The sequence below is a fragment of the Poeciliopsis prolifica genome, unplaced genomic scaffold, assembly GCF_027474105.1.
Source record: "Poeciliopsis prolifica strain line A6 unplaced genomic scaffold, Auburn_PproV2 SCAFFOLD009, whole genome shotgun sequence".
Classification (NCBI taxonomy): domain Eukaryota; kingdom Metazoa; phylum Chordata; class Actinopteri; order Cyprinodontiformes; family Poeciliidae; genus Poeciliopsis; species Poeciliopsis prolifica.
Window position 1 is genome coordinate 10,008,136 of NW_026562384.1, and position 27,451 is coordinate 10,035,586.

General features: G+C 40.1%; 2 protein-coding genes across 3 annotated transcripts in view; both read right to left on the bottom strand.

The window, feature by feature from the left end:
* Positions 1-31: 31 nt before the first annotated feature.
* csf1ra (colony stimulating factor 1 receptor, a) lies at positions 32-13,160 on the bottom strand. Of its 2 annotated transcripts, none has more exons than XM_055034158.1 (22): positions 13,016-13,160; positions 12,707-12,776; positions 11,198-11,482; positions 10,824-11,111; positions 10,592-10,728; positions 10,348-10,513; positions 10,066-10,267; positions 9,612-9,727; positions 8,545-8,656; positions 8,241-8,440; positions 8,066-8,157; positions 7,857-7,983; positions 7,346-7,450; positions 7,114-7,224; positions 6,841-7,003; positions 6,679-6,761; positions 6,489-6,592; positions 6,063-6,185; positions 4,744-4,855; positions 4,555-4,654; positions 3,532-3,643; positions 32-1,514 (listed from the first exon to the last, which is right to left on the bottom strand). In XM_055034158.1, the coding sequence occupies exons 2-22, from the start codon at positions 12,759-12,761 to the stop codon at positions 1,368-1,370; spliced, it is 2,940 nt and encodes a 979-aa protein (XP_054890133.1). In that variant the 5' UTR covers positions 12,762-12,776; positions 13,016-13,160; the 3' UTR covers positions 32-1,367. The 2 variants fall into 2 exon arrangements, with proteins under 2 accessions (XP_054890133.1, XP_054890134.1); XM_055034159.1 differs by having other exon boundaries at positions 12,707-12,779.
* Positions 13,161-15,433: 2,273 nt separating this feature from the next.
* pdgfrb (platelet-derived growth factor receptor, beta polypeptide) overlaps positions 15,434-27,451 on the bottom strand; it is a 33,192-nt gene continuing 21,174 nt past the window's right edge. The window contains exons 9-23 of the mRNA XM_055034157.1: positions 27,245-27,368; positions 26,897-27,108; positions 26,553-26,647; positions 26,297-26,429; positions 23,918-24,022; positions 23,462-23,572; positions 23,031-23,187; positions 22,652-22,818; positions 22,164-22,276; positions 21,945-22,067; positions 21,384-21,495; positions 20,722-20,821; positions 20,537-20,642; positions 18,509-18,798; positions 15,434-17,734 (exon numbers count right to left, since the gene is read on the bottom strand). Of these exons, the coding sequence (XP_054890132.1) occupies positions 17,587-17,734; positions 18,509-18,798; positions 20,537-20,642; positions 20,722-20,821; positions 21,384-21,495; positions 21,945-22,067; positions 22,164-22,276; positions 22,652-22,818; positions 23,031-23,187; positions 23,462-23,572; positions 23,918-24,022; positions 26,297-26,429; positions 26,553-26,647; positions 26,897-27,108; positions 27,245-27,368 (2,096 nt within the window). The 3' untranslated portion in view covers positions 15,434-17,586. The remainder of the gene's footprint in view (positions 17,735-18,508; positions 18,799-20,536; positions 20,643-20,721; positions 20,822-21,383; positions 21,496-21,944; positions 22,068-22,163; positions 22,277-22,651; positions 22,819-23,030; positions 23,188-23,461; positions 23,573-23,917; positions 24,023-26,296; positions 26,430-26,552; positions 26,648-26,896; positions 27,109-27,244; positions 27,369-27,451) is intronic.

The window sequence follows — 27,451 nt, forward strand, 5'->3', positions numbered from 1 at the left end:
AAACACAAACTGCAAAGTTCTTAGAGGTTTACCAACACCGAAGTGGAAGCTGGACTTTTATTGGTAAGATTTTATTCAACAACTGCATCTGCACTGATTCAAACAAAAACGCACTGAAATGCAACATTCAATCTACAATCTACAACATTTCAGTGAAAATAAAGATAACTTGAGTTTATCTCAGATATATACAGTATGAGACGTCTCATTCAGACGCAAACACGTACAAAATGCCTGACATCGCGCAAATTTTCTGTCCGTATCGTTCACATAGCTTATAAATCATTCTAAAAATCATCAGACAGTTGGCAGTGTGGGCTGGCCGCTACATACAGACATTAATGAAACGTTTCTTATCCAAACATTCATCGAATGCCAGGGAATGAAAAGATCCAGATGTCACCTACAAAATGTAAATTAAAAAAAAACGATAACAAGAAGTTCACATTGTCAGACATGAAAGGCCCAGAATAGATCCACAGATTCTTTCTGCTACTAAACTACGCTGAACACCGCTAAATTAATTAAAGTGAAGCAGAACAATCACATGTTACTAGCCACTGACGAGCATTGTAAGTGTGTCGTAAGAAAACAGAGCCATGACAGAGAAAACAACATGCTCATTCTTTTGGCTTGTCATTTCAGTTGCTTTACTGTGTCCAGATCAGGAAGGAACATATTTTTGAACCTTCATGTAAAGAGTGAGAAGAAAAACCGACTAACTTTGAGAAAAATCATAAAACAAGCTGTTTTAGACCAGTGTTTGCAACTATTATTGCACATGCAGTACATGCAAGCTCACGTTGCACGTGCCGGCAATATAACCATTAAAAGGAAGTGATCCTGCTGATTTCAATCTCCACAAAAACAAGACTGTCATCTTGTTCCAGTGAACAATGTAATAAAGACGATGTGCAGCAGATAAAATAAAACATTTTATGTGAAACAAAGACTGATGAACAGTCAGTTCATCAATAGAATAACATCATTATTCTATTGATGTGTTCAATAGAATAACAGCTCTGGAAGCTTGCGTGCTTGTTGACATGATTCCTCCCTTCGTGTCTGCAGTCAAGGTTAGAATTGGCAGTTTCTAGTCATGGACTGCACAGACGCGAGTCACATGCTTCGCTGCAGCCGGTCGTCTGTCTGGCGAACAGGCACAGCGGAGCAAAAAATAGCAGAGAGGGTAACAGTCTGCAGTGGTGCAAAAAAAACAACAAAAAAAACCCAAACCAAAACAAAACAAAACAAAAATTCTGCCTTGAGCTGCAGCAGTTAATTTTTTTAATCATTATATTATTTTTTTAATGTTCTGTGGTAATGTTTTTTTTTTTACAAATGTGTTGTTGTTGTTTGGGACTCTTTCAACAAAACTGATAGTTGTTTGTCTTCATCAGAGGCTGCTCCTCTTCTTCGTGGTCACAAGACTGGTCACATGGGCCATCATGACACTTAGGCTTGTCATATGCATCAGCCTCTGTGAACTCCTGCTGCATATTCTGGTAGATTACCTGAGGAAGGAAGCATTTAATGGTTTGATAGGTGCAACATATTTTATTTAAAATACTTCTGCTGATTCCATGTTTTGTCTGTGACAGAGGCCTTTCTTAGATTGTGATTTAATTCCTCTTCTGGTTCTCAAACTGTGATGCAAAAGTACCGTCAGTGGACCTCAGTCTGCGTTTTGCGGTACTGAGACAAACTGGACAAACCCAACTAACCCAAAAGATGACCCCTTTAGGCACATTGATCTGCGCTTCCAGCAGATGCTATCAGATACTTTCAGTGGAGCAGATATTAAGAGCACCTGCCAGTTTTTCTCCGGTTTTATTTCTTTGTTATTTAAAAGTTTCAGACACGAATCTCAAACATCAGCGCAAACACAAAAAACATTCTCAAAATTATAGTACTTATTCAAGGAAGAAAACTTTCCAAACCAACTGAACCTTTTTAGAAACATAATCCATTTCTAAATCTAATGACTAATTGCATATGGTGGCCATACAGGCTTATCAGGGATTTACATCAGATATTTATAGGAATATTTTACCACATGCTTCATTCTTAATTGTTTAAGTAAGACATACTGGAGAGGTTTTGAGCATGACTGATCTGCTTAAAGACACACAATGTAAATTTAATGTTGTATATATTTTTTAAAACAACCAGAGGAAACTTGCTTCAGATCGTTGTATTGTGGTTCAACACAAGCACACCCGAGGTGGAGTCACGATCGGATGACCAGATATTCTCCTTTGTGATTTTCTAATTGACAGTAGAGTTTGTGGTTTTATTAAGTGGAGCCCATTATCCAGATCTGGAATCAATAAATTCTGTTCGGACTTGTCCGTCCACAGAATATTTTCTACAAGCCTTGGGGATCGTTATTTTGTTTCTGACAGATCTAAGACAAGTCTTTGTGTTTTGTTTTGTTTTTGTTTTTTTCTAACCAAACATGAACCTAAACCTAAACAAATTCAGTGGAGCCCTGCTGTGTTCTAGATGTTGTTCTTGGTTCTTTTGAGACATTTCAGATGGGTCAACATGCCACTCCTTTCGACGTCGAACATATTCCATTTTTTTGTGGATATTGGTTCTCTGTGAGGCTCACTGGAATCCTATGCCTTTAGAAAAGGATGCAGTGCTTGCTGAGGTTATTAGCCTACTGTGTGCTGCCAAACAAAAGATAAATGATTTCTGGAGGTATAATAGTGATTCGATCTGGGCATAGATAGTTTATGATTTAGTAACTTGTTGGTTTGGATGGTTGCTTGCTCTTGATGAATGAAACAATCATTAAATACACATTTAGTATTTTCTGTTTATCTTCGAAATTCTATTTGAAACTTCATCTAGAAACTTTAGTTGCTGAGCTGAATTGTTCAAGTGTTACAAAATCTGTGAAGGAAACAAAACCATGTGATGCTCCAGACCAAATGTGTTTACTTTAATTTCATTTTCACAGAGACAAAAGTGTTAGCTCTTTAGCCTAATTGATTTTTTTTTTAAGGACAAACAGAGGTAATTTGTAAAGGGGACGTTGTGCATATGTAAAGATTTAGAGAGTCTCAAATGATCAGAATGTAAATAAATTGCTTGTTTTTCCAGATATCACTGAATTTCAAACTCCAAGCAGCAATTTTTGAGGTTTAGGTTGATAGGAAACAAACTACTATTTTTCCTTTTAGGGATTCTGGGTCTTGTATGGAGGGTCTCCTTTTTATTCTTTTCCATTTTTAAAAATCCAAAACTTTCTCCAAACATGTAGCACAAATGAATAAGAACATTCCCAGCTTAACTCCTGTTGTATTATCGGTTTAAAATGACAGTTTGACGGTACTTGGACAGTTTGTATTTAGTGAAGTGATACTTGATGAAAAAGGTTTGTGAACCGCTAACGTAATCAATTAGGCTAAAGAGCAAACTCTTTTGTCTCTGTGAAAATCAAGTTAAAGTAAACACGTTTGGTCTGGAGCATCACATGGTTTCACAGATTTGATCAATCCTGCCGGGACTCACACAACTGACCTGCTCCTCCTCGAGATGGTCCCCCAGTAGCTTTTCTATCATTTGTCCGATTTTGCTGAAGGTCGGACGCTTTGTGGGCTCCAGATTCCAGCACATTTTCATGATGGCGTACCTGGAACAGAACGTAGAGAGGAGTGTCAGGGGGGCACAAACTGATCTACAAGACCAACTCAGGCAACACTCAGCGAGGCCAGTGAAGGTAGAGACGCAGTGCAATAAGAGAGGCTTGTTCATAAGAATCATCGGCAGCCAAGTCCCATTTTGAGGCCGTGAAATAGCGAGTTACACGGCTTCCTGGCACTGCGATCATGTGGCTAACAGGCAGAACCAAGGCCTGACTCACAACAGGACAACAGATGATCAGGCCCTGACTCTGATTCAGTCCCTTCCATTTCCACAGCTCAGCGATTCCGACTTGTGTGACGATGGTGCTAAATCGGTGTACACAGATGTTGCGGCCCCTCCAACCCCGGGACACAGAGCAGAAAGCCTTTAGTTTTTCCACTCTTTCACTTTGCAGTTTAAGCTCGTTGAATTTGAGAATGAGTGAAGTAAAATCCGACATAATGGAAGTGTTTCATCTGGCTATCTCCTCAATCGGTAATTTCAGATATGAGACAGGCCAGAGGACATCAGAGCAGAAAGAAAAAGCCTCTTTGTTTGGCTGCGATAAGCATTTGCACAGCTGGCTGCTCCGTCTGTGTGATGCTCTACTCGACTTAGAATTAATCGTCAGTATTAATGTTATCATCTTAAAGTCACTTGCATGTTATTTCACCAGTTACATGCAAGCCAGAAACAACATACTAATATCACTGCTCTTGTACTGATTAGCTGAGTGCAGGGAGGCAAATATCATGTCTGAATTAATTGTAAAAACCCTGCTGATAGTCACCTGATGGCCCCTCAAACCCATCTGATAATGAGGTAGTGCTCGGCAGAGCTTTATCATTGGAAACGGTAAAAGAGGGACTGAGCCGGTTCCTATTAGCAGAATCCTGCAGACAAGGTGCAAGAGCTTACATTTCCAGTGGAGCAAAGTCAGGCTGGGACATCTGATAGCCGCGCTTCACCATCTTGTAGAACCTGGTGTCCACAGCCATGCTGGGATATGGACTCTGGCCTGAAAGAAAAGCCATGACACTTGACACGTTTGCAGGCGCGTCGTGACTGGAAAAGTGAATACGAGGTAAGCTCTGAGATTATTCCCACCTAAAGAGAAAATCTCCCATAAGAGGATGCCGTAGGACCAGACGTCACTCTGGACAGTGTAGACACAGTCAAAGATGCTCTCTGGGGCCATCCACTTTACAGGCAGACGGGCCTTCACACACACAGCAATATGTTACATCAAACAACTCAGGATGAATAAAGTAATGATTTTTACAAGTGAACACAGGTATGTGAAGACACAAACACTTTTTTTCTGTCTGACATGACGGAACTTGTCTGATTTCTGATAAATAGGGAATACAGCTGTTAATGAATAATGAGATATTACATCACTTTCTTCCAATTCAGCAGTTTACAAAGATTGGTGTAACAACGAAGTGGCTGTAAGTTTCAGATTCATTTTCAAACTTTGAAATAACATGAGGATGTCAAGCCCTTCTGCTATTCTGGAAGGAGACAAGTTCTGAGTGCTGGAGATGAACATGTTTTGGAGTGAAATGTAAATATCAACACAAATAAAAAAACACTTTGAAGATGCTGGCTGAAGCCAATGTCATTATTCACATGGGCTGAAAAGCCACTCAGTGATAAAGAGGGCATCACTCTAAAAGCCACACAGAACTCCAGAGGACAGTTCATAAATAAAACTTTTAGACACATGTAAGGTGGTGAAACTTAAAAACAAACATCATGCTTCTCTATGATGACAAACATGAACAGTCAAAGATCTGACTCTGTTCCATCGATTCTGTCAGAAGAAATAGGTCAAATTTCTAGAAAGCTACCGTAATAAGCGTGTGAACAAACATGCAAAACATTTGACTCAAGTCATACACACCATTTCTCATAATTCAGTGTTGTCACCTTAATTGTTGTTGTTTTTTCACTCAAAGTTTATCAAATGTTCTCAGTTATTTTATATGATCATGTTTTTACTACAAAACTTTCAGGAACTCTTTACAATTTGCTTCACTCTGCTGGCAAGCTGCCTGGAATGAAACTACTTTCTATTGTTTTTGTCTGTTCTGAAATAAATCAGGTATTTAAAAAAACCCAGTCATCTTATGGAAACTAATATTTAGCCAAGACTGGTATGTCTGCTCAGCTGTGGACTGCAAAGAATCAACTCTATAAAGTATAATATGCCGACAGGAAGTACTCAAAGGTCATTCTTGATTCAATGTGTTGAAATGAAAATAAAACTGAATGAATGTGTTAAGAAAACATTACGCAACACATTTTTGCCTCAGCATTTTGGTGAAACTTTTGCGTTTTTGCTTCACATTATCGTAAAGTGAGACTCTCACTGCATGGGATAAGGTTAGGTAGGGTTACGGTTTGTCAAAGTCAGCACTTACGTTGCCCTTCACAACATAGTTGGAGTCATTCATGATGTCTCGGGCCAAGCCAAAGTCACAAATCTTTGCCTCTCTGCGGCTGGTCAGGAGGACGTTCCTGGCAGCAACATCTCTGTGGATACACTGAAGAAAGACAAAGCCACACAGTTTGTGTCCTCTTATAACGTCTTGCAACATGAAACTCAATTGGTTTAATGTGTTTCCGTAATATAGCAGCAATTGTATGATGAAAGGCTTCAAACTATTACCAGCAAATGGATATACGAAATGCAAAGAGGGAAATTCCCACTTTTTCTTCCTTTTACAGTGGATCTGTCATCAGTGGAAACCCCTTTTCTGGTGTCTGTGACCCTGTCCAGGAATGGAAACGGAGCTGCTCCTATTTATATTTTACAGAAGTGTCTCATAAATTTTCTATATTCTTACATTTTTAGCAGCAAGAAAGTCAAGGCCCTGTGCGACTTGAAGGGAGAATCTCAGCAGGTCGTCAATGTCCAGTGGCCAGTCACCAGTCTCCTCGCAGTCCATTTCTGAACGAGAATCAGAGAAAGGTGAAGTTTAGTGAGTTGTTCTCTCTATGCTATTGTTTGGATACAATCTCTGGAGCTGCTTGTACCTCGAGATTGTTCTGTATTTGGCAGCTGACTGGGTCTCATCTCCAAGTAGCTGCTTGAGGCGAAGCTTGAGATCCCGCTGTCACTGTGAATCAATTAGCACGATAAGTGGGTTTTTCTTTGAATTCATCCTACTCTATTTGGTCCCATGTTTGGTGACGAACCTTCTGACAAACTGCTTTTGAATGCAAATGTTTTTATAATCAATCGAGCTTTCGCCGATCTCGGGAATATTCATGACGAAGTTTACGAAAGTCTCTGCTTTCTGGCGAAGGAAGTTCAGTAGGTCACCGAGGCTGCAGTACTCAGTGATCACAAGCACTGGTCCTGAGAGGAAGCACAGTTTAAAATTGTTTTCATGCAAGTTACTTTGTAACACTTGATTTTCCATGGATTCAACAAAGTTTCATAAGCATTTCTTTTTTGTGCCGTCTGACCTCCGTAAGTGCAGGCCCCAAGCAGATTGACGATGTGTTTGTGATGCCCCAGGTGACTTAGGATCTTCAGCTCAGACATTAGAGCCTCCCTCTCATCTGAATGGGCGCTGGCTGCAGATAAACAATAAGGACCATAAAAATAAAAAATAAATAAAAAATTTAGTGGTATTTAGCCTTTACAGAGGTTTACTTGGAGTAAAATGCCGTGTCTCTGATATACAGCAGATCTCACCTTTCAACATTTTCACAGCCACGCGCATGACATTGTCCTCCTTCCCCAGACCGTAAGCCGTTGCTTCAACAACTTTTCCAAACGCACCCGCACCCAAAATCTTTCCTGTTAAGCGACAAAACACACGGGGAGATAATTTCTAATCCTTCTTGCTGTGTTTTTCATGGTTCTACAGCATTCATTTTTATGTTCCACTCCAATAACTATCTGTATTTTTAGCCATCCTATTGCTATAGGCTAAGTTGGGTGTTTCAGAAGATTATTTATTCTGAGTCTGGTTCTGCTGAAAGGTCTTGTTGAATGGGAGTCATTCCTCTCTACTGTCACCACATGCTTACTCAAGTGAACGACTCAATGTAATCAGTTGAGCTGCTTTTTTAGTGCCTCATGATGACACTTGTTCTAACTTGTTGCTTTATCAATACACCTATTTCAAGTGAATTGAGTTAAACCTAATCAAAAATAAGCATTTATGATCATGTGTTAAAATACAAATAGGCACTTAAGTAACCTAGTTTTAGCTTGTCTCTTGGGAACTCCCACTTCTCGTTGTATGGCAGCTGTGTGGGGTCGATGAAAGTGTAATTGTTGCCATCCCTTGCTTCTATGATCTTCCAGCGGATTTCATAGCGGGGTTTCTGGAAATTAAAGTCAGAAAACACCTCTTCAGTTCCATAATTCAGGATGAAAACCAATCACTGCGCGGATCTTTCAGTATACCTGCTTGTATTTGTAAAGCAGAATGGCCAACAGCACCAAGAGGATCGCTAGAATTCCTGCAGCTCCACTCAGGGTTGTTGTAAAGAGCTTGTCTGTCCGATTTATAGAACAAACAAGCAAAATGAGAAACTGTGATTGCAATATGTAAGATCTAGAAGAAAAGTTGCATCCTCACCAGACACCTCCATGGCGAGTGTGTCTCGGCTCACACCGACGAGGTTGAAGGCTACGCACTCCACTGTCATCCTCTGGCTGGATGGTCCAACCGTGAGGACGCTCTCCACCTCCACAGCTCCGAACTCTTCCCTCTGGACTTCCACAGTGGGAGCCTGGAGAGGGATGGCCAGCTGCAACCCTGATGTATTTTCATTGCACCTAAGCCACAGTGACAGAACCATGAAGCATTAAGAATCTTAATGTGCAACGTTAGAATAAACTTACTGACAACTTATTAGTTATTGCAGTCAGGTTGGACTCACGTGGGTCGTATCCCCAGACACTGATACCAAATTATCCTTGGAGCCGGATAGCCAAATGAGGTACAAGTCAGAGTAGTTACATTTTCCCATCTGACCACTGCATTAGGTCTCTCTGGCATTAGTTAAACAGAGAAAAAAAAAAAACACTGCAGTTTTACACATGGACTTTAAAGTGAACCCCTCGAGGAACACTGGAGACAAGAAAAAAATTCAAAGTAGTTTTGTGAGATTCTAAGTTACATTTGAAAATTCTAGCAGCGGTTTACTAAATTACTCTAGTGAGATGTAATAAAGCTTTTGAGTTACAGTTGTGGCATTTCACTTTGGTGCACTGGTTGGCACTTTTGCCTTGCAGCAAAGTGTCATGGGTTCAGGTTCTGGCCTTGCCTTTGACTCTGCTCTCCATGCATGGATGATTTCTCTCAGAGTCCAGCAGTCGTATCCCATGATCAACAAACATGACTGTGAGGTTTATTGGTCTCTCTGAACTGCCCTCAGTTCTGCTGAGTGTGGACAAGCATTTTTTTTTTTTTATTTGTTCATCCGGTCTATGTTTTTCTGTAATGGACTGGGATGCAAGGAAAATTGGGAATTGACAGTTGGGAGGACAGAAGAGATCTCACAAAATATTTAGCAAAATCAAATCCTTAGCTATTTTTCTTACATCCTCCAATCATTTTGTGAGATCCCACAAATTTTTGAAGGATTTTGACTTATCTGAGATCTCCACATCATTCTGACAAGAAATACAACACATCTATTGACATTTATTTATATTTCTTGTCATTTGCCGGTAGTCTTTGCACACTGCCAGCTCCACTGTTAACACCTATCAGTAGTATTGCTGCCCTTGTCTGCTGTTATGCTATTTTTATTGGACCTCACAAGTCCTTTGACCTTTAAAAGCTTGGCAGGATCTTCTGAATGTACTTTTTGAAACAAAATTATTCACCATCATTTGCAGGGCTCAAGAACTTTAAGATCTATCAGGCAGTCAAGGACATATTTTTTTACAATAAAAAAGCCAACACAAAACAAAAAAACAGAGTTTAATTTGTGTCACTTACGATACATTTGGACTTGAAATGAGATGGATGCATCGGTCAAGGCACTCTTGGCATAGAAAGTATACTGTCCTTGCTCCTGTATGTTCATTCTCTTCAGCTGCAGAGTTGCGAGGTATCTAACACAGACCAAAAAACCAAAACAACAAAAAAAGATGTTTTAACTGAAAAACAGAAACATTTTTGGAGTAAGAAGAAGTGACTAATTCTGCGGTTTGTATTCAGACAGTTCCTATTTATCACTTCTTTGTAAGTCCACATTTTAAAAACAGAACTTTGTTCTTCCCTTTAGAAGTTTTTTTTTTTTTTTTAACCTGAGACATGATAACCTTCATGTTCCTGGTCAAATTCACACAAAAATGCACTGACAGCATTTCAGAACAATTTCCTCTTCTGCAATACTGTCAAGCAGTTGGACAAAGCTCTTTGTGCTCTTTTTTATCTCCTGGCTTTGCACCTGTTGTTGTATCGGATGAACTTGTGCTCCTGTGTAGATGTGTTGGGTGGTGATGGAGTCAGCCATCCTTGCTCTGTTATTTGAGGGTAGGCTTCAATGAGCAAGTTGAGCTCCAGGTCTTCTCCTTCTTTCACCACAACAGAAAGACCCTGGAGGGTCAGTTTTGGTGAGAGCTGGGGCAGCAGCCTGATGTAGGGCTTATCTGAAAAAAAGTTCAGATAATCAGCAACTTTCTGCATAAGAAAGATGAAACATAGAAGATGAAACTGTTTTGTTTCTCACCCACAACCAGCAGGTATGTAGTTGTACTGTTCACTCCGGCTTCGTTGGTTCCAATGCAGGAGATGTTTCCTGTGTCTGCAAGGTCCACAGCAGAGATTGTCAGGATGCTCTGGATGTCTAGACGATTTTCTCCGTTTGAGCGAACTGTCTCTTCTATTGTTGGGTTCTAAAGTGAGAAACACAAATCTGAGCCAAAATCCAGATAAATGCTTCAGACAAGATTTCTATGACGCCTCCCACTGACAGATTTGGTGGTGTATTTCCATGTGACGTTGTAGTTGAAGTTTGGATTGTGTGTTGTGCAGCGAATCTTAATTTCTTCCCCAACTATCCGTACGTATTCATCTGTCTCCAAGAAGACATATGGAGGGAAGCGAAGCTCTGCAGCAAAAATAATAATAATAATAATACATTTGTGAGTGCTTGACAGTTCGAAGGTTTTAGTCAATCAGTTTTGCATGGCCAAGTGATCTCACTCTGAATGACGTTGATGGAAAACGCCTTGGAGGTCCTTTCCACCCCATTGACCGTGGCGGTGCAGACGTAGTCAGCGTTGAAGCTCGGGTGGAGGCTGTGGATGAGGATGCCGCGGTGCCTGTCCACAGTGAAGTTCATTCCAGGTGGCACAGTGGTGCCGTTGTCCATGCGGAGGCCCAGGTCAGTGGCCGAGGGGTCGGTTAGCAGGCAGGGCAGTAGGAAGTTCTCACCCTCCTTCCTCACCACACGCAGAGATGTGCTGCTTGTCCAAAACACTCGCTGTGGGTCTGAAATGGGGATGAAAATGCATGTAATCAGCCTTAATAACCACTGCAACACAATCATGCAACAATTCTCAGCTGATCTCACTCACCTTTCACATACACATGCAGTGAGGAGGTCAGGTTATTGAAATTAGGACTGGCAGTGTAGAAGCACTTGTACGTTCCAGTGAATTCTGCCGAGGAGCGTTCCACCCTGAAGACGCGGACGTTCCCATTGGCCCTGGATACGTAACGCCTGTGTTTGGGCAGCCTGGGTTGCCAGTTTACAGGTCTGTTGCCTTCACACCTCAAATCCAAAGGCCTCCCGGCCCTTACCACCACCTCGGGGCCCGTCACCACCTTGGAATTGACTTTGATTATCGGCTTCCGTTCCACTGTTTTAGCAAAATGACATATTTTTCTTTAGGTCAGTCAAGCTTTGGTACCTTTTTTTAGTTTGTTCATTCCCTTGTCTGATCAATGAGTCAAAGTTATTTTGGAATTTAACCTCCTTTCTGCAAAATTCTCACTTCTGTTTTTCATAGTCTGGGAACCAATAAATAGAACAGATTCAGGGATTGTTCCTGGTATTAATGCGTACATCTTCAAGCAAAGAACAGAAGAAGCACATTTAAGGAATTCATAGATTAAATAAAAGCCTAACAGCTATATTTAGAGAATTGTGAGCCAGAAAATGTTAAAAGAGACCATGCTGAATGAATTATTTCTGTCTTTAAGAACACTCATGTCTTGTACTTCGACATTAAGGAGTTTGTTAATAGCTCATTTTAGAAAGACTAAGTCACTTCTATTCTGAATTTTTCTTTCAGAGTCCGTTCAGTATGGTGACAAGTTTCCCTTTAGAACGCTGTGTTATGAATCTTGAAGGAGAACTGAGATTCCAAGTTCAGCATTTCTCTATTCACCACAATATTTCTCACAGTAACTGGGATTCAAAGGTTGTTTCATGGCAATCAGCAGTTCTGTCCTTAATTTATGTGTCTGTACACAGCTGCCTCTCCATCACTTTTGTTCAAGTGAGTGAACTCTTCATCCAAGCTGAAAATAACCCCAATTAAATCTCACGAAGTGATCCAAGAGCAAGCAAAGCTAATCCATTCAGCTCCCAATCAGATCAAAATTAGAGGATTTCACATGTTCAAATTTAAATACTTGAAACTCCAAAATAATAGCTGGTGGGTGATAACCATTTATCCCAGTCAAAGCTGTGTTGAAATGCAGCAGGGAAAATGTAGAAACAATGTCAAGAATGGCCCCACAAACAACTCATGATGTTCTTGTCAATTGTTCTGCTCATTAGACACAGTATTGTGTACAATTTCTACAAACCACGAGCGAATACAAAAAAAAAAAAAAAAGGTTCTCACAGAAAAGTCTGTTATTTTGCTTTTTATAAAGTTGTGGAGCAAATGAACATGTTCAATCTGGATTTGACTAACTGGTTTAGAGTTTTATGCATTATTCTACAATATCAAACCAGTGCCACTTAAATTGCCAAATTTAAATACACACCAAAGATTCAGCAGACAGGAACAGGAATAGGACAGCAAAAAGTATTGTCAAATAAATTGATGTTGGCAGCGTTTGTCCCGTCTTACCTGAAACTGCAGAGGCCACAAGCGCCAGCAACAGTGTGACGTAAGTTTGCATCATGGATAAACTCCAGACCTGCTGGTTAAAATGTGACACTGGCTGCTAAATAGTCCACATTTGACTTATGGGAAAGAAAAAGATGAAGAAATCAGAACACTGTCTAGGAAATTAGGTTATCACTGCATCCCTTCATTCACTTCCCTTTTCTAGCCACTCCGAAAAGGTTTGGTAGTAAGAGAGTATTTTATAATTTAGCAAACTGAAAAAGCTAAATTTGACATTATTGCATGTTAGTTTATGTAAAATATTCTCACCTCCAGGTGTCTTCAGCTTGAAGGAGGGATGGAATAACTTCCCGGGGTTTTGGAAGTTCCCAGCATCCAAGCACGGACATACGAGTCCCTTCCTCCCTCTTCCTTTGTCTGTGCCCTTATTCCTCCTTTCTGCTTGTTTACGGTCACACAGCAAACATCAGTGAGTGAGGGCCGGAGGGTGGAGGGAACTGTGCATGTGTCAAGGAGAAGGCGGTTCAACTTATCATGCTTGACAAATTAATGAGGCATTTCAAATTTGACAGAGAGGCCCAGTAAAGACAGCCGTAGAGGTGGGACTTTTCATCTGCATCAGTGCTAACCGGTGGCTACAAGGCTGTTTTGCCTGGTAGTAAATGAAGAGATATGACTGGGTCATATTGCAGACTCTTAAAACATTTAGAAAATGATCCTGTAGAAAATTCTATCCAGTGAAATTTACGTGATGCTAATTCACAACAACTTCCATCACAACGCAAGTTGAATCTAAAGTTGAATCTACAGTAGGACATATTCAACTTGAATCAAATTCAGTCCAAACTGTAGTTAAATGAATCAAATGTATCCAGCACAATGGAATCTTATAGTTGGATTTATACAAATTATATTCAGTCCAATCTGATCTATACCGCCAAACAATAGGCTCAAATAGACAACCAACAATGCCAAACAATTCATAGTTAATGCGGTACTGAAGAGGTGAGTCAGCCATGACATCCAGAGCCTTCAGTCTCTTTCTACTTCCTTCCTGGGGGGATTTTAACCATCACCACCAGCATTCCCCCACTCATACCAACTCCAGGCTGAGTCATAAAAAAGTTTACTAGGTCTTGCTCAGGGCCAACTAGAAGTCCTTCTCAGTTGCCTTTCCAAATTCCCTTCTTACCTGTGTTGCCTCATCAACCAGAAAAGTGTGGTCTTTCTCTCCACCAAACACCTATTCATTGCTTCATGAGTGCCCAAGGACTCCTGAGGACTAAAAGTTTATTTAGTTCTCAGTCCTTCCATCATTGCTGGTGTCCATCAGTAGGTTCTGTAGCTGTGGTTGTGACAGGCAACAATGTCCTTTTGTCCACAGATACTGGACATTGGATCTGCAAAGATGATCCCAAATGTGGTTCACCTGGACGCACCATTCCCAACCTCCCTCTAAACATAAGAAAAACATTCCCACAGGAGTGAGTTTAAGACTTCCTAAACACTCAGTCATGGTAAAACAGGGATAACCAGCACTCCAAAATATTCCTAAGTTTTAATCAGGGGAAAAAAAACAGGATGCCCCTTGTCACCAGTCCTGTTTGTGGTGTTCATGGAAATAATTTCAAGACTGAGACTTGGAGATAAGGGTGTCTGGAAGTCACATTTGCTTTTCACAGATGATGAGTGTGATTCTGTTGGCTTCTTCAGACCATGACCTCCAACATACCCTGCAGCAGATTGCTGCTAAGTATGTTGAGAGTCAGATTCTTTAAGTCTGAGGCCATGTTTCTTAGCTGGAAAAACTTGGATTGCCCCTTCTGGATTGAAGGTCGGTTTCTGTCTCAAGCAGAGGAGCTGAAGTATTTTGGTATGTTGTTCACAAGTGACTATAGGATAGGGTGTGAGACAGAGGAAATTGGACTGTGTCTGAAGTAATGCAGCCACTAATGTGTGGTGAAGAAACAGATGAGCCAAAAAATAAAGCTCCCAATCGAAAGAGATCCATGTCTCTTACGGTCATGAGACATGGATCATGAACAAAAGGATGAGATTCCAGATGCAAGTGGCTGAAATGAACTTCTTCCAGAGGGTGACTGAACTCAGGGATAGTATGAGGATCTCTATTGACAGAGGGAAGTTCAAAGAAGAGACACAGTACCTCTATCGAGTGTTGATGAGGGGGGCATGTATTCAGGGTGGCACCTGGGCACGTTTCACTGGGAAAACCCAGGTCTAACCTTAGGAACTGTGTATCCCAGCTAGCCTGGGAATGCCTTGGGATCCCCCGTAATTAGCAAGACGCCTGTATGTGTTTCCCTCCTGGATCCATTGCCCTGTCACCCAGTCTTGGATAAGTGAAAGACAATGCATGGATAGATAGACGTTATCTAAGAGTAGAATCAATTGAGCTATTGGTCGATTGTGTACACCTAATGGAGGTCATATAGCTGTCTGTCAATGACTCTCCATGAAAGCGTAGAGCCTGAGCACAGAAACACAGCCAGGGCTACTTTCACTGCAAAATAAAATGATATAGTACATGAAATCCATGTTTCATTCCTGAAGGGACGCAGCTTCATGTAATTAACAGTCTATCAGAAAGACATCAAAACTTCGCTCTTCTGTGAAAATGCATTTGTTCTGTTCAGTATTTTGTTTCACATTCGTGAGCTATCTTGATATACAACTAAATAAGTAAAAGAAGATTTCAAAATTTTTAAATATTGTGATATCACTGATTTATTGACACATTTACAGCATACAAAAAAAAACAAGAACACACAAAAAAAAAAACATATGAAAATACATTTGTCAAAGTTAACAAGAGCTTTGGTACCATAGCTTGTGACATAGTGATTGTGTGCTTTTAAACTGTCAAGAAATAAAGACGTGTTCTTTAAATGGCTACGCTAAGTACTGAGATAAAATACACAATGTAGCAAAAGTTACCCAAAGCAACAGAAAGTATTACTTTTATGTGCACATCAGGATTTCATGGTATGGTGGATAAAATAAGGTCTAACCATCTCTGCTGAAATGTGATACGACACAAAAAAGTAACCATGACAAATACATGTTTTTCACCTTTATTGTGACAAGTTCTCCTTTATTTCACCAAAAAATCCCAACAAAATAAAACTGAAGAAAACATAACAAAAATAAAGAGCGGTGATAACCTGGTTGCATAGATGTACACACGACTAAGCATCAACTTGGTCAAGCATCTTTTGATTTAATTCCAACACAGTCTTCTATTGCTATTATCACACACTGGGAATTTAATATTTCCCCTCTTTCAGATTAAAATTTCTTAAATTTAGTTCTGAATTCTCAATAAATAATTCCAGGTATTTAATTTCTTCTGGCACAGCAAGTCTTTTTGAGATTCTGACACATGCTTAAATCGATAAAATTCCAATTTATCTCAAATTATTGGTGCATAGTACTGTTCAATATTTTACCTAACTTAAAAATAAGTTAGTTAAGTTTGGTTGGCTGTGAAAAGTTGTAACCCGAGCACATAATGCTGCCACCGCCATGTTTCACAGTGAGCATGGTGGCGATACTCAATGTGTTGCTTCTTTGACAAACACTGAAAGTGGCTAAAAGCTATCAAAGATCTATGGAGACTGAGTGCTGAAGTTTATTTTCCATGTGTGCAACCAGGTTATTGCAACTTTTCAAAAATCTTTTTATCTGTTTCAATTAATGAATTTGCTTGTTTTTGGTTAAATAATCCATCCAGAGTATTTCTCACATTAAAGGTGAAAAATATCCTGAAATGATTTATCAATTTGACATTTTAATAAGAATTTACATACTGTACATAAAAGCAACCCTTATAGAAACAACTGTGGAGAAAAAAAAAAAGTCTGTCAATAAAAAGGCACTCATGTGTGCCATCTTGTGCTTAGGCAGTGTCATGCTGTTTGAGAGTTTCCCCTGCTTTCACAGATATTAGATTTGATTCGAATCAATCAAATAGTCCCAGATTTATGCTCTAGTGGCTCTATGTTGTAGCTTTCTAACATTCACACAGTAACATAACTTTAATGCAAATATCCTCATTTTCTCTAAGTAAAGTGCAACCTGATACAAAACTATGACATGAGCCTACAACAATGAAAAACAAAACATCAGATGTTAAAAGACTCAGGCACAAAAATACACTGACTACCAATAAAAGGAAAAAAAAAGAAGAAACGCATCATTTTCAAACAGTGCACCAACGTTTCTGCATTTCTGATTCTTGAAATGAAACCTTATAAACATGTTACCATGAATAAGGTTGCTAATAGTACCCAATGCAAAAAAGGTTCAAAATAAAAGTGGAAATTAATAATAAAGTGTCTATATCATCTTTTCAAATTAGTGTTAATCACTGTTGTGAGACAATGTTCTGTTTTAGGTTGGTCCTCATTACTTTTCTTTGTGAAAGCTAAAAAATATCAATAAAACCCACTTCTCAAAAAAAAAAAAAAGTCACATAGTCTCAGATAAGACAGTCAAAAAGACAAACAGTTAGTGTTACAACAATAATAAAGCACAATCTGAACCGCCTAAAGCTTTCTAAGTGTGACAGAACTGGCATCTACAGTAAACACCAACACTACTTTTGTTAAACTAATAGTGTTGGAATGTGACCTTATTCTTCTCCTGGCAAGCTCCCAGAAGAGTGAGAAACATTGTACCACTTTCATTATTTGTAACTTTAGATAGAAAACAAAAACTCTCAAAGGAGGAAGCTTTTGAGAGCTCAGTGAAACTACAGAGAATGTTTCTCAGTCTCAGTTTTTGCTACATTTCGGGTTTTAGTTGGGTTTCTTCTCAGTCTACAGAAAGGGGCTCGGTTTCCTCAGACTTCCCACGCAGGGCTACAGGAAACTGTCTTCTACCTCAGGCGTCCCCATGGAGCCCAGCAGCGCGTCCCTCTCGCTGGTGTTCTCCACCCGGTCTTCCTCTGGAAGAGTTTCTACCGTGTCCTGAGATGTGGAGTCGGCCTCCTCCTCCACAGCCAGAGAGCTGAGAGCGCAAAAAAACTCATTTAAATTTTACTGAAATATACAATTATTTAAGCTTAGCTCAATAAGAACAGAAACTTGTCTTTTTTACTTCCTCTTTTAACCAGGAAATATTTATGTATATTACATGCTGTAAACACAAATTCTAGTTGCAAATGTTTGCACATAATTTTTACTTATGGAGTAAAAATTAACAAATATTTGTTAATGTTAATAATGATAATTTTAATAATGATAATAATATCCTGAGTCTTTTAGATAATGTGGATGTTTTATTTCTAAACTTTGACTTTATTCTTCCAGATCAAAGTGATTCGGGATTTATTCAAATAAATGGGGCTGTTGACCAAACATTTTTCTGTTTTATTTTTTGTGACAACCTGAAACCAAACCACAGAACTAAAGTCCGACCTCGAGAGCATTTTCATAAGCAAAAGAAATTTTAAATAATCAAAAAATGAAAACACATTCAGACCTACATCTTTGTTTGAATATCTCGGTTTAAGTTTGCCAGTTTAAATTCATAATGAAATATGACAAAACAGCTATTTAAAAAAGGGGAAATTACAAACTACTGTAAATTCATGTGGCTAAAAATTTGTCATATAAAGCCGTTGCTTGGCTCCGTGTTTGTATGACCCATAAAAACACATCTCTGAATCCACCTACGTAATACGACTGTCTGAGCTCAACATCTGGATGAGTGGGTGTGTGGTAGAAAAACATAACACACAATCATTTCTCTACCGCTCGATTCTTGCAGGAGGGTCCGTACCTTGCCGGGCTTTCCGACGGCACTTCGGTGAAAACTTCGTCCGGCTTTAGGTCTGGGAGAGGAATGATGTACTCATTGTATGAAGGGATGACTTCCTGTGTGTCCGCCTCGCGCCCGCCGTCTCCAGGCCTCGGGCTCTGGCTGTGACGGCCCGGGAAGGACTGAGTGAAAGGAGAGGGAGAGCTGAAGGCTGGGCTGGCAATTGGAAATGGAGAGGAGAGCCGGGGTTTGGTGCGAGTCACGGCAGGGTGGTCGCTCTTGAGGAAGTTTTCATTCACTTGGTTGTATCTCTGTTTGAAAATGGGGGTAAAGATTGTCAGTCAGAGGAGGGTAGCATGAATAGGAGGTTGATGCAGTGCGTTTACACACATAAACACAGATATACAACATGAAGTTGATTGACTGTTTTGGAAACCAATCGGATGTCAACTGCCTTTTTGAGATGATGTAATTCTTGCAGTTTATCACAATTTACGTTTGTTAGGGACTCCTAAATGTTTTGCTCGTGAAAAAGGATGTTTCATTTGAGTACGTTGGGTTATTTTGCGTCCAGAAAAACACTCCTCAGATTTTTCATGTATTTATCTTATGCATATAGAAGCAAACCTGGAGCTTCGTCATTCAACCAACATTAAGATTTTTAATAATACTAATGTTTTCCAGCCATTCAGTTTTATTTTATGAATTTCTCCCATATGTTTATGAATGCTGTCATGCTGCTTTGCAGTCTGGAGGTACTAGTGAAAAAATATACGTTAGCACACTAACTGTCAACAGAACAGCTTTACAGGACAAGGTCTAATCCTGGAACTGTCTTTTTTTTTATTTGTATAAAAAAAGCAGAAATCCTAGCAGTTTTCTGGCTGTCATGTTGAGTCCATCTTTTCCTTGAAACAATGTGTTGACAAGTTATGGGAAGAGGCTCATGTTCTTCATGCAATCTCCATTATAAGATCCATTTGATTCCATCACTCAAAGTGCCTCCACAGTCCATGATTGTTTCTCTTTAGTTAACCTTGTTTTCTTCCGATTAGGTGTTTAATTCATCGTGGTTTAATTCTCTGGTGGTTTAAATCTCTGGTATGTTAATTCCCTTCGTAGGATTTATTAGTTTGCAGATAAACACCGACTTTCTTTACAGAAAAATGGATCTTCATTTCCTTTACATGCATCTTATGCCTGTCTAAATAGGGAGTATGTGGGTTAGTCATAATTAAAATCACCTTCACAGAATTCCAAGTCTGACATCTCATTGAACTGCAAAGATAGGTCTTTGCAGAAAGCAATTTTAACTTACTTTTGGTATATTTTTATCACACCAGAAGGTTTAGCCATCATTTGCATGTATATATTCTCATGTATATATACTAGATAATTAAATGTGTCCTTAGATGTGTGCAAATTACAGAAAACGTCTCACTGGAGCTCCTTGAAAGAAAAGCGCTTTTAGAAAGGTAAGTCATATTTTGCGGAGAAATCAAATTATTGGATTCAACAATTTTTAACCTTCATGCAATTTTTTTTGTATTTGTGGTTATTTTTCTTTCTTCACGTTACAATTACAAGAGGGCCTTTGTATTCTTTTATAGCTGACCAAAAATGAGAATGAGATCAAATACCTATTTCCTGACACGTAAGTATTTGTTCCTGATCAAAACTGGAGACAAGAAAAGAAAAACTCTTAGCACAGATCAATGGAACTAAATGCTACTCTCTACTAAGTTGCAGATAATATTTGATGGTATGTTCTCATGTAGTCTTTACAGCAGGGTGCCCAAGTCCAGCCCTCAAGAGCTACCGTCCTGCAACTTTTGAATGCATCCATTCACTAGCACACCTGAATCAAGTGGCTGAACTCCCTCATCTGCATTTCTTAGCTCTTAGAGATCTAATATCAGCCATTTGTTTCATGCACGTGTGCAGCAGCAGGGATCCATTTAAAAGCTGCAGGACAGTGGATCTCCAGGACTGGACTTGATCAACCCTGGTCTACAGTTTAAGAAGTAAAATCCAATACAAGTTGTGTACCTTTTTGTAGCTGTCCATCAGCATGTTTCCCACGCTGTGCACCAGGACGGAGAACTCGGGCCTCTTCTCAAATTTCTCATCCCAACACTTCTTCATGATTTCATACCTGCAACATAATCCACATGAAAAAGGTTTCAGTCAGGAAGAAGAGGAATTTTGGGAGGAACAGTGTTAAAGTAACTCACACTTCATCAGAGGCGTGAGCAGGCTTGGCCATCCTGTAGCCTCTCTTCAAAGCACTGTAGAAGATTTCATTCATGGGCAAATCAGGGTAAGGAGTTCCTCCTGCAGGGACAGTTTAAGATAACAAAACAAAGAGAGATTTAGATAGATTTGAAGAACTAAAATATGGGTCATTTTTTTATAGAACAAAGTTAAATTTCTAGAACAGATGTCTGGCAAAAACAGATCGCAAAAGTGCAGCCATATTGAAACAAATATGGCTGAAAGAAGATCTTTCTTTTGCACTTACAGAGGCCGGATTGTGAGCATATTTTTACCAAGCTAACTGTCTCCTTAATGTTCACGGTGGCCTAAAAACTTCATGGGAAGATTGTTTAAAAAAAACAAAAAACTAACTAAACAAAACCTACAATACGCTGAGCAAGGAAATGCTGATTTCAACACTTGAGTGTGACTAATAAGATTTTGACCTGATATGAGTTTTCAAACAGATAGTTATATACATACAGTCGGATGCAGGGTTTGACATTTGCCTCAGTTTAATGTAGCAGGAGAATTCTGGATCTGACTAGAACTCTGACAGGTAAAACTAAAAACATGTCTTTTTCAGACCTTTTTCTTCCCTTTTGCACATTCTGAGTGTGCAGAGTTATGCAATACTGACCCAGAGTGAAAATTTCCCAAAGAAGAATGCCGTATGACCAAACGTCGCTCAGGGTGGTGTACAAATTGTGGAATATACTTTCCGGTGCCATCCACTTCAGGGGTAGGAATGTCTAAATGAAAAAAGAAAAAGAAAAAGCACACAAACGCGCTTTCAGAAATTAAAGAATATTTTAAAAAATGATGAAATTAGCAAGGGTAGAAAGATTTTGCTTGTAGTTTTTCCTTAGTATTGTACAGTCCTTCTGCTTACTGTATGACATTTCAGTACAGTAAAATATTATTTTGGTTTGCGGTGGACAACAAGATGGGCATAAATGTCTTGTTAGTTAAGAAATATTTTTGACCGGCATTACATGCACATAAAAGAGATGATGAATAGAAATAAACTTCTGTATGTTTTTAGAGCACTAAACAGCAAACTCTGTTTGGATGTTTTGTGTCGGTTCTTGTTAAATGAACCTGTAGCATTAAATGTTTCAATGATTGAAACAAAATTGGCCAGTAAAAAACCTGATCTTTAACAATAAGATTTACTGCAACTGATTAATTGGCTTCTTACGCTGCCTTTGGAGATGTAGTTGGAATCATGCATGATGTCTCTGGCCAGGCCAAAGTCACAGATCTTCACCAGCTTCCCTTCACAGATCAATACATTCCTGGCTGCCAGGTCACGATGGACACACTGTGGGGGAAACAAAGGGAGTCAATCAAACCTTACCTGTCAGTACATCAAGTTTCAGACCTTATTTAATTGGAAACATTATGTTGAACACCCTACATTCTTTGAGGCCAGGAAGTCCATTCCCTTTGCAACCTGGTAACTGAAGCCTAGCAGATCGTCGTAGGTGAGGGTGGGAGAGTTGCCAATCACCAGATCCTGTCTGCCCCCACCTTACAGAGGAAACAGGGAGAAACAATCAATGGGAGACCAGAGATGATCCGTTTCAGGGTTTATAATGGCTGACCTACAGTGAGATGCTGTGATTGTATGATGTGACGCTCTTATATTGTTTAAATCTTTGTACGCTTCGTCCAAATGAAACCGCATTGTCTGATGTATGAAGAAATTTATCAACTATGACGAGCAACCAATGGTTACTGGATAACTCCACTTTATATGCATCACAGTCATTTATTTTTTTTTTGCTTTGTGCTCATAATCCAGAATTTGTCATGCTTTTGTGTTACTGGAAAACAGATTCTTCCCACTACTCTCCAGAGTTGCTTTAATGAAATCATTTATGTGTGGACAGGCTGCAGTCACACCTTGTTCCTGGTAGAGGTCCTGCTGGTAGGGGGATTCATATGGAGACGGCTGGATGTCTGCATATTTAATGGTGTCCAGCTGTTCCTGCATAGGCACGTAGAAGGAGGGCTCATCTTTGCTCATGTCCATGTATCCTCCATCGCTCTCACTTCCAAAGGACACATAACTGGAAGAAAAAATTATTTGGGGGGTGGGGGCAGTCAAGTGACACAATTAGCAGCCACCCCATCACATGCAACATCTGTAACAACTGCAGTCACGAGATAAGTGGGGGTGTCCCTGATCTATCTGGAGCTATATAACTTGCCACGACAGAATTTTATGGATAATAAAGTAGAGACTGTGCAGCTCTGAATGCATTTTCTCTGCTCCTCTCACCCTTTTCTCTGGCTGAGAGGGGTACTTCCTCTGGAGATGATGCAGCCACTGTCCTGGTTCTTCTCAGCGTAGTGCTGCAGGAAGGTGTGCTTGTTCCTGTGCAGGTAGTCCACTAGGTCACCATAGCGACAGTACTCAGTTACCAGGTAGAGAGGGCCTAAGAGGCAGAAGCAGAAAGAAAGAGGTGTTGACATAATACAGGAAAGGCTCTACATAATAAAAGAAAGGCTCTTATAATGCAATCAAGTAAAAAACAAAAACAAAAAAAAAACATCTTAAATCTTTTGAACCAACACAAAGTAAAACATAACTCTGAGCAGAAGTAAAATGATCGTTTTCACATTTTTCTACAAATCAAACACCCCCATAGCCTTTACAAAACAGTCAGTGTCATATAATTTTATTTGACCAGCTGTCGTAGTAAAAATCACCATGTTTGGTGCAGGCTCCGAGCAGATTAACAATGTTGAGGTGAGGTCCCAGGTGACTCATGATCTTCAGCTCAGACATCAGGGCCTGAGTCTCACTCCTCCTGGCTGTGGCTGAATGAGAGCAGACAGGAGACAGGAGCAAAAATGTGTTTAAAAGTGGAACAGTGTGAGATATGAGAACCTAGCATAGAGAGAGCAGGGGTCGCCATGTTTTTGCCAAACAGCCTCAAAACCCTGCGAGCTAAAACCTAAATGAGGCTGGCACCAAAACTAAAGCTCAGCAGGCCCGCGGATCTCTCTGAGCTCACAGGAACATGGAGCTGGTGTCACATTATCTGACAGCCACACAGGGGTCTCCTGTTGTCACTCTCACAAACTATGCACATGGTTCTGCGCTGTTTTTTTTTTTTTGCTTTTCTTTTCTCTTTTTTTTTTTTTTTACTTTGTGTGTCTTACATTTCAGCATTTTCACTGCCACCTTTGTGCTGGAGTGGGAATGCGTGAGACCGTAGGCAGTTGCCTCGACCACCCTGCCAAATGCTCCTGATCCAAGCGTGCGACCTGAAACACAAAAACGGGCTCAGTGGGACGCAGAGTGAATGGAGCACACATCAGACCAAAAGGCAAAAAAAAAAAACTCCAAAAAACACTTCATTATAATCTCAGCATATCATTTTTAAAGAAAATTGAATTTTAAAGTGCTTATGATGGATTAAAGAGAACTTTTCGTCGTAAGTGGACGTCTAACTGGGAAGGGATCTGATGTTTTCGGATAAGCAGCGCGGTTTCTAACTTTTAGAGAAGGCGTCCGACAAGAAAACTTTAAAAAAGCAGCTTAGGAGTGAAGATGGACTGAAGCCAGTGAGACAGGTTTCAAAAGCTTCATTATGTATGCAGTAGCTGACTGCGTGCAGACAACCCAAACCACCAACATAAGTAAAGCCTTGGAGGGACACCTCCAGTTTAAGCTGTTTTCCTTTGAGCTACAGGAAGAATAACAGCGGTCTGTTTAGAGCAAGAAAAGGGAATGGCAATTTTTTTTTGCAGCCACAGAACAAATTTTTCTAACAAAAACTCTGTTTAAAACCCTTTTAGTTAACCTATCAACAATACAATCAGGAAGGAGTATTACACTTTCATTAGATTATATTAATGTTTCTAATAAAATAGTTAAATTATAAAATAAATTATCTACGACTGTCTGTAGGTGTTTATACTTATTATTTTAAAAGGCGCTTTTACATTTTTGCTGTCGTCACTTGGATCTAATCCAATCTTAAATAATAATTTGGATTATTTGTAACTTTAGAAATGGAGAAATGAGTCTGAAATACACAAAGGAATACATAACATTTTAAAAAAAAACAATCAATTGTTTGTTTTTGTTGTTTTAACAATTTAAAAAATTGATTTTAGAAAATCCCTCCACTATTTTCTGAAGATATACTCATTTTATTGTATTTCTTTTTTTTTATTTATATTTTCAGAAAAGCTGAAAATATGGCTGATAATTGCTGCCTAAAACAATTTGGTGAATCTAGGCACTAGGTTTTTCTGGCTAAGAAAATGCATAAAGAAAGCCACTGAGGCCCGAAACTTTAAAATAAACAAACATGTTTACTTTACAAAGTCATTTAATAGCTCATTTAGGTCTCAAAAGGCACTAAGTGTAAATGACACCTCCAGCAAGGCTGGAGGTGTCATTTACACTTAGTTTCACTTTCATGTTGTGACACTTGGGAGTTATAATGCCTTGCATTACCTTAACTTATATATATATATATATATATATATATATATATATATATATATATATATATATATATATATATATATATATATATATAACCCAAGTGGCTGATATCAGTAAATCCTACCAATGGCTGGAAAAAGCTGGACTCAAGGACAGCACAGAGGCCCTCATCCTGGCAGCCCAGGAACAGGCCCTAAACACCAGAGCAATAGAGGCCCAGATCTACCACACCAGACAAGACCCAAGGTGTAGGTTGTGCAAGGAGGCCCCTGAGACAGTCCAGCACATCACAGCAGGGTGCAAGATACTGGCAGGGAAAGCGTACATGGAGCGACATAACCAAGTGGCAGGCATAGTGTACAGAAACATCTGTGCAGAATATGGACTGGAAACCCCAAGATCAAAGTGGGAAACACCTCCAAAGGTGGTGGAGAACGCCAGAGCTAAGATCCTGTGGGACTTCCAGATCCAGACAGACAAAATGGTAATGGCGAACCAACCAGACATTGTCGTAGTGGATAAACATCAGAGGAAAGCCGTTGTGGTAGATGTAGCAATACCAAGTGATTGCAACATCAGGAAAAAGGAGCACGAGAAACTAGAGAAATACCAGGGCCTCAGGGAGGAACTGGAGAGGGCCTGGAAGGTGAAGACCACAGTGGTGCCTGTGGTCATCGGGGCCCTCGGGGCAGTAACCCCCAAACTGGAGCAGTGGCTACAACAGATCCCAGGAACATCAGACATCTCAGTCCAGAAATGTGCAGTCCTTGGCACAGCCAAGATACTGCGCAGAACCCTCAAGCTCCCAGGCCTCTGGTAGAGGACCCGAGCTCAGAGGATAAGAACCACCCGCGGTGGGTGAGAAGGGAATTTTTATATATATATATATATATATATATATATATATATATATATATATATATTATATATATATATATATATATATATATATAGACACAACTGAAATTCAACCAGTTTGGGCTTTTAGGTGAAGTGTACCGTCCTGTCTAATGATTATTAAAATTCATTCATCCATACGTCGTCAGTGTTTAAGCAGATGTAGCGCTGCAGGCAAAACTCACCCAGCACCAGGTTTTCTCTGGGCATCTCCCACGCCAGGTCATAGGGCAGATGGATGGGGTCCACGTAAATGTACTCATGTCCATCCTGGCTCACAGACTCTATCACCTTCCATCTGATTTCATAGCGAGGTTTCTGAGAGAAAAGCCAAAGATGGAGGAACATCTCACATATTTTCAATAACCTGGAATATGTTCTCTTTGCACGTGTGTGCTTGGAATAACTGGAGTGGGATAAGCGGGTTCATGCATGTCGTACCTTCCTCCAGACAGCGATGAGGATGATTATGGACAAGATGACAATGACCACTAAGGCCAGAACAGCAGCCAACACTGCCACCTGGGAGAACCAGGCTGCAACAGAAAAGAAGCACCAGAAACATTGAGACAGCGCAGAAAATGTGGTAATAGATAGATAGATAGATAGATAGATAGATAGATAGATAGATAGATAGATAGATAGATAGATAGATAGATAGATAGATAGATAGATAGATAGATAGATAGATAGATAGATAGATAGATAGATAGATAGATAGATAGATAGATAGATAGATAGATAGATAGATAGATAGATAGATAACATTTCCCAGGGACACCTACTGCTGGACACCAGTTTGATGTCCCTCGTGCTGACGAGCCCGGGCTGGTTGACGGCCTCGCAGCGAACTGTGACCTGCTGAGGCTTGTAGAAGGTCACCTTGCTCCTCACTTCGCTGACCTTGCGCACCTGGTTGTAGCTGACGTCGGTTTGGATGCTCACCACGTCCGGTTGCGGCTTCAGCGGCTGCCATGCCGCCGTCCTGTTGCTGCACCTGAAAGCGAAGTCACCCGAGCTGCGTCAACAAAGCTGCTGACGCCAAAACCAACACATTCTGAACGGATGAAGTGATCCGCGCGAGGTCGGCCCTCTAGTGTTAGTTCCGTGCCGTTGCAGGTGCGGTGACTCACTTGAGCATGCTGTCGCAGCTGTACCACTGTATGGTTGGGGCTGGAAGGCCTTCAGCGACGCAGATTGCCGCCTCACTCGTCCCTGGGAGATGTTGGTCGGTCAGGTCTTTAATCTGAGCAGGAACTGCACGTAAAAGATTGAAGCAGACATTATGACATCAGCAAGACTTATTTTGAAACCCTTTTTAAATAGGTGGTTTTACTTGT

Coding starts and splice junctions, on each gene's coding strand:
- csf1ra (XM_055034158.1), bottom strand. CDS start 12,761: ATGATGCAAACTTACGTCACACTGTTGCTGGCGCTTGTGGCCTCTGCA. Junction 7,451..7,856: donor AAGAGACAAGCTAAAACTAG/GTTACTTAAGTG, acceptor GTCGCTTAACAG/GAAAGATTTTGGGTGCGGGT. Junction 7,004..7,113: donor TGGGGCCTGCACTTACGGAG/GTCAGACGGCAC, acceptor GCTTCCTCTCAG/GACCAGTGCTTGTGATCACT.